General features: G+C 42.3%; 1 protein-coding gene across 1 annotated transcript in view; it reads right to left on the reverse strand.

Annotated features, from left to right (window-relative positions):
• atcaya (ATCAY kinesin light chain interacting caytaxin a) overlaps nucleotides 1-6,249 on the reverse strand; it is a 9,291-nt gene extending 3,042 nt beyond the window's left edge. Inside the window, exons 1-8 of the mRNA XM_020612931.1 lie at nucleotides 5,832-6,249; nucleotides 5,570-5,675; nucleotides 3,620-3,719; nucleotides 1,688-1,737; nucleotides 1,334-1,582; nucleotides 695-868; nucleotides 372-474; nucleotides 2-103 (exon numbers count right to left, since the gene is read on the reverse strand). Coding sequence (XP_020468587.1) covers nucleotides 2-103; nucleotides 372-474; nucleotides 695-868; nucleotides 1,334-1,582; nucleotides 1,688-1,737; nucleotides 3,620-3,696 — 755 coding nt within the window. The 5' untranslated portion in view covers nucleotides 3,697-3,719; nucleotides 5,570-5,675; nucleotides 5,832-6,249. The remainder of the gene's footprint in view (nucleotide 1; nucleotides 104-371; nucleotides 475-694; nucleotides 869-1,333; nucleotides 1,583-1,687; nucleotides 1,738-3,619; nucleotides 3,720-5,569; nucleotides 5,676-5,831) is intronic.
• Between the last annotated feature and the right edge of the window lie 672 nt (nucleotides 6,250-6,921).

A 6,921-nucleotide genomic window follows, 5' to 3' on the forward strand; every position in this document is an offset into this window, starting at 1 on the left:
GAACCAGCTGATCCCAGGCATCTTATTTCGAGGAGTGGCTCCGTTCATATAGATAATCAGGTAATCTTCAGCTACCAGCATCTCCAGACTGCTCACCACATACCTGGAGGAGCAAGGAGGTATGCTTCATTAGTGGGTCTTAATAAAACAGTTGTGCATACAGCATCATACATGTATCGTGAGAGAGTGCGTACAGACAGGTGAAAGGTCTGGAAACAAAAAGACTTGATTAGGAGATCGGTCTAGATTTGACTGAGGCCCTGTCACATTCCAACAGGATAATAAACCAGTGTGCAGCACGCTCGGTAATTCATCCTTGTGTGGCATCAAATCCTGTACTTGGAAAATAAAGTCAGCCATGGCAGACTCACAGGAAGAGGTTTTCCATGATGTAGTGGTAGTCTGGACAGCTGCTGTCAGGCAGGTAACAGGCAGAGAACACAATGATGGCGTTAAGACCTTCTCCATAATAACCTGAAAGAGAGAAGATTTCAACTGATAGTGAGTAGTTCCTACTGAATACTGAGATGTGCTACCTTTTATCTAGTGCAGAACTTCTTTACATGAATGCCAGCATTTATTGTCAAAGGATCATAACAGTGATTGCATGGTTAATAACAATTTCTGTATATACACTAACTATTAACGATGGCCTTCCTTGAGTTATCACATTGACATCTTTTCTTTCACTGACCTCCATGTGTGATGACCCGCAGATAAGGTCTGATGACCTGCATGTCAATACGATGCTCCTGTTCTCCAATGATTACTGTTCTCCAGAGGCGTCCATTGTTGACGTTCCCGTCCTCATCAACGTCTTTTGAACCGTCACCTGGACCTGCTTTGGCTGAGGCCACCGGTGTGTCATCTGTACATACAGCCAAGGTTTGTTTCAGATCCTGGGCTCAACAGCGCACCATGCTGCACAGTGTTGGTTCCCATGATGAGTAAACTATATTGCCTGCGTAAGATCCTTATATTGATTGAATTAGGATTAGCTTTAGGCTCAGCAGAACTACAGTACAAGTACATTCTGTAATTGTAGTATAGTTTTGTAGCATTATTAAGGATTAAAAATAATATTAATTTAGAATTAGGATTTGGGTTTGTGGTGAAGGTTTTATCCAGGTGTGGATACACTTGTGAGGACAGCTTTCAGACTGTACTAGCAAAGTGGGTATTGGTTGTGTGCAGAAAAAGGCGTCTGTGGGTTCAGTGTACATAAATATAAACAGGTTTTTTCATGCTATAAAGTGTTTCATGAGGAAAAATAAATATAATAAATTAAACAAAGTACAGAAAATGAATTTTATTAGCATTTTTGACACCTGACCTTCCCATTCCAAGTCATTGCCATTGGTGATGAACTCCAGCGAGTCTGTCTCGTCTGGTGTATCAATGTCATCAACGTTAATGTCCAGGTCGTCCGGTGTGTCCAGGAAGTCATCTGACAGCAGAGAGCCCTCACTTTGATCTAGCGACAGGTTCATCTCTGGGGCAACCAATGTACGGCGTTTACAGTGGGATGAAGACACACCGCCTCCTCCTCCAGGCGGGCTCACGTTCAGGGAGTTAGGGGGGGCTACAGCAGCAAAACCAGAAGGGGAGGAAATGTCATAGATCAGTGGTATTGTGGAGTCTCCATTAATGACCAGTCAGTGATCATTCAGTCTTCAGTGTTACTTACAAGCTGTGAGACCACAAGAGGAATCCATGTCTCCGTACTCTGGTAGTGGTCTGGAGGGAAACATACGCAAATACATGTCAGCAACCAGTACTGTGCTTGTTGAGTATAATACTCATGAGGCTACTGAGGACTTAGGTCAACAATCTTTATTCTACCACTTGGCCCACTCAATGGGTCCTTAACATTTAAATTTACTTTCCTATTTTTCTGATTTCTGTTCTCAACTATCCAACAACGTCAAAAAAGGTAACACTGTGATTAGGATGGCAGTCAGTGGACCAGTCAAGGCATGTGTTGTTACTGGTCTGGTTAAGCACTAAAAAGAGGAGCACACAGAAGAGGACAGAGATGTTGTCTCTCTGGGAGAGATTAAGATTACAAGGTTGCCAGGCAGGGAGGCAGAGCAGAGAGGGAGGGGAAGAGGACTGGGGAGGAACAAAGGACAGAGAATGAATGAAAGAGAGAGAAGAAGGGAGAACCTGTCTCTGTGTGTCTAAATACAGAGAAAGTGGCAGAAGCTCTGTTTCCCTTTACACAGTTATGTTATTTACTGTTGACACACTGCAGAGAAGGAGCAGTGCACAGGAGGTCAAACTATTGCTCTGCCTATGTTTGTGTTTGTGAAGCACATGGCCATGTGTGTTTCTTTGAAAGTAAGCAAACTATGCACAATTAGAGCAGATGTGCTTAGACATGCGTGTGTGGTTTTGAGCACATCAACACTAAGAGCGAGTGCAACCAAGGGCCTGAAAACAGAGTTGTGCAGCTACAAGGGTAGACTTGCAGAGAGCTATAGCGCAGTGTTACTCAGCAGAGGGGGTCTAAGCTGCACTCCAATGAAAGCCAAATGTTTCATCCTCCCATCCTCCCAAAAACAATGTGTGATAGTGTGTGCTCCTCCTGAGCCAATAACACTGGCTTTAGCTTAGAGAAACAAGCACTGCTGAGTCTGAAACTGTTCCCTGTGGACCCCTGCAGTGATTAATAGCCTGATGCTTCCTTTGTGAGAAATGAAGCCCTTTCTACAAACATAAAAGACTGAACAAAACGGCCAACAAAAGCAAGATAATCTCTTTTGTTCCTGTTTATAGTTGCACTGTCCTTCAGCTACAGACATTGAACCAATAATGCTTACCTTCTGAAGAGATTTCACCGGGCTGCTTTTGTCAAAGACGATTAGCTTTTTAGCTGCACACAGACTTATATCTGGTTTGCTTACTCATTCCATGTCTTCTCAGCTGATAATAGACAGTATAGTGGAGAGCATCTCTCAAAGGCAGTTCTTCCGTCTCTGTCTGTCTTTAACCAAAACCTGCCACCATTTTCCTGACAATGCTGTGTTGTTGATCTGTAACTGCTGTTTCGTCACAGGATGACGTAGCCTAAGATCATTTATAGCCAAAGCTGCACCTGCTCCCTGGCTTCCTGCCTCCCAGTCTGACAGAGGAGGAAGAAGGAGGGAGGAGGGAGCAGAGATGAGGAAGCGCATTGCTGACTGACATCACACATCTCCCCTGCTCTCTTTCTGCCCATCAAGCTTTGCATTTAAACACTTGAACATCAGAATCCCACACTTTCAGAATCCTTCTTTATGGCTCATTAAGAATCACTCATCTTTTTCCTTAATTTATCTTTTTCTGTTTCTTCATCTGTCTTATTTCCTAGCCCCTCACTGTGAACAGAAATTAAACATCACACTGTGCTCAAAACGTGCTGTATAAATCATGCAGAACAGAAACATAAAGATAAGTAAGCTTTTATACAATAAAGAAGTGTCCATATTACAAAAATACTTTAAACAGCATTGCTTCTCACAGATCTGGGAGTTTTTTTTTTCCTCAGCTATCTCAGAGTTACTGGTGTTCAGCAATAACCAGATTTCTTGACATCAACAGGACAGATGAATAAAAGAGAAAAGTAAAGGGACCCCACCTTGGGAAGTCTTCATCCTGCCACTCATCTTTCACTTCCATGTTTTCCATTCGTAGAGTTGCCTCTGTGGTGCCCATCCCTCAGAGACGAAAGCAGGGGCCTGCAGGTGTGATGAGAAATATTTAATAATGAACCCCATTTATAATCACTGTGACAGGAAAACTGGCACAGAAAACGAGTGCACTAACTAGAGAGTCAGCTACATTATATGTCTTGCAGGGATGTGTGTTTGACTTAAATTCTAAAAGGAAAAAACAGCATTGTATGAGGATTATATCCAAATAATTTACTCTCTTTCATTACATAGGGGCTGAAACCACTGCTGGTCACATGGTCTTCACCCCCCTGCCCACAGCAGCATATGTGAAAGGCATGTGACTCAGACAGAGCCTAATTCCTAAGCTCAGCTCATCTTAGAATCTAATATTACATATGAATTTGCTGCTGAGTGGAATTCAAGAGGCCACTGTGGAGAATAACATTCAGACCTGATCCTCCATCACTGCTCCTTAATCTTACCTCACTGATATGGACACTGCCTTTATAGTCTGCATTCACACTGAGGATCCCTGTCCCTAATAGTATTAATTAAAAAAAACTTGCTGTAGCCCTAATATTACTTTGTTTGTGCTCAGGTGTTTAAGGAGAATTATCATACTATTCAATGCTTTGATACACTCCTCTAAACTAGAGGATCTAATGCGCCGGTCCAGATGCATTATCACAGCACAACTGAGCTACATTAATAACAGAAGCACAGGCCTGTTCTGGCTGATGAACCACATGAGAGCTGCACAGTGGCTGTTTTAAATTGACTTTGTAGCTCTTTGCTCAGGTATGAACATCTCAGCGTTTGAGCAGGTTCTGAGAGTGAACGAAGTGATGAAAATTCCCAGTCTGGGTTGGAGGTTATATAGAAACAAAGACTCAGAGAAAAGCAGTGTAAAATATTGTGGTGGGAAAATATGGTACAATGACCAAGTGTGATTATGACAATCAGTGCATAATGATTATGACAAACAATGTTAAACAAAGTAAATTCCTGTGACAATTACTAGAAGGAGCTGAGTAATTTTTGTGGTTTTGGCAGCGACACTTGTGGCTGAGAATAAACTGGCAGACAGCCACATCTCACACAAAGGAAATAAATCCTATCTGAGGAACAAAGCAAAGACAAGAAACTTCAGCATGTAGTTTAAACCACTAACACACCTCACACACACCTGACAGTAGTAGGTCAATGTTATCTGTTATAAAATATGACAATACACTGTGGTGCACACTGTCAGTTCAGCAAAAGTGGAAAGAAGAAAAGAGAATAACTCATTATCAATAATTTAAAAAAACTGTTTCCTATTTATGTTTGATAAGCTTGGACGTTTTGTCTATATGAAATGAACAATGTGCAAAACTACCGGAACAAACTGAGAATATATACAACTATAAACCATTACATATATCATTTAAAGACCTTATTCTTGTCCAAATATCATGCTATGCATGTTAACCCCTTCATTTTGTAGTAAAATCCTGATGCTCTTTTCTCTCTCCTCTATCCACTCACCCCAAATGGTTGAAGCAGAGGTCTGCCCAACAGGAGCCGATGTCTGTCTGAGGTTTCTGCCATTAAAAGATGTTTTTCCTCCCCATTGTTGCCAAGTGCTTGCTCAAGGGGATTTGTTGGGTTTTCTTTATAATAGTGTAAGGTCTAGACCTGAATGTGCAAAGTACCCTGAGATAACTGTTGTTGTGAATTGGCGCTATACAAATAAATTGAACTAAACTGAATTAAAATGCCCCCACAGTGTTTCTAGGTCATCCTTAGCAGGACAGATATAAAAATAGATTTCATGTGTTGGTCAACAAATGCAGTCAGTGCAAGGCGTCTACCGGTACAATAGAGTGAGCAGAGTAGAAATGTATGTTAGTTATATCAACAATTATACTCACATGAGTGGTGATAGATCCCCTCAAAACCTCTTGCTGGTCCGTGCCTGCGTGTCCTCCCTTGTCCTCCGTCACAGATGCAAAGATTGGAGGAGAGAAAACCCTGATCCTCCACACCAACAGAAAAGCATGAGTCAGGCTTGAAAATATCTCCTCTCTGTCCTTGACTAATTCAAATGCACACACACTCATGCAGAAACACAGGCATACAGTGTCCTCAATGTCAGCCACTAGCCAGCAGCAGGTGCCTGAAAACAGGGGGTACCTCTGTGTTCAACTCCCCCCGGCTCTCCTCCGCCTCTGGCCACCGTTGTTGGGGAAGACGGGCTGTGAAGATTGAGCTGACAGGCTGCCTCACAGCTCCTATGTCCACATCAGTAAGACACAAAATTCCTTTAATGAGAGTGCATCTGCCCTGGCATCGTGATCCAACCAACACACAATTTCTCTCTCTGTCTCCTCCTTTTCTCTACTTGTGGTTGCAGTATCTTTCCCTCTTACTTCAAAACAAATTTAAATTCCCCCATGGAAGCAGCTTATTTATCCCTATGGCACCCAGGGAAAATGAGCACATTCCCCTTGTCCCTTTACTCCATCAGATAATCTTGCTGTTGTTTCCAGTGGTCCTCTATGTGGCTGCTGTTCCCTGGCAACAGCATCCCTCTCTCTCTCCATCCATAGCTTCTCCCCTCCATCCCCTCATCCCATTTGCTTTCATACCCCAATTCTCTCTACACCACATTAATTATTCAGTCCCTTACTTCACTTGCACCCAACCAATCATATCACTCTTACAGTTTCCTTGCATGGTACCCTCACTTTTGCTGCATGTTGCTAAAATAGACCTCTTTCTAATTTAGGGATTCTGCACCTCTAGTGGTAGCAGTAATCCTATAAGGCTCAGTAGTAATTATGTATAGGTTAATGTTTTTATTGCAGCATTTCATAAGTGAGTGTTTCTTTTCTGTCTTAAAATTTGTTCTGTTGAGGGGCCGCCTTTAAAACCCAGGTCGTTTCCCTGTCATGATTCTATCCCCTCTGCTTCCATTATCATGCTTTTATTTTGACACCACTTCTTGTCACGGTGTCATTTCACCTGCAGACTCTTTACACTAATCAGTGACAATTGTTTGCACCTGTTTTCATCTCTTTATAGGCAGCTTCCTCTCACCAAGAAGCTGCCAGATTGTTCTAACCCATGTTCAGACTTTCCAGCGTTACCTTGCCAATTATGAAATTCTCCCATATTAGTTAGCCTATTTGACATGGGTTCTGTATATAATGTAATGTTCAAACATTGTGGAACTGCCTGGTAGTTGGATTTATCCTTGCTTTCAGGGGTGTTGCTAGACAAA

Source organism: Monopterus albus, unplaced genomic scaffold (assembly GCF_001952655.1).
Source record: "Monopterus albus unplaced genomic scaffold, M_albus_1.0 scaffold129.1, whole genome shotgun sequence".
Taxonomy (NCBI): domain Eukaryota; kingdom Metazoa; phylum Chordata; class Actinopteri; order Synbranchiformes; family Synbranchidae; genus Monopterus; species Monopterus albus.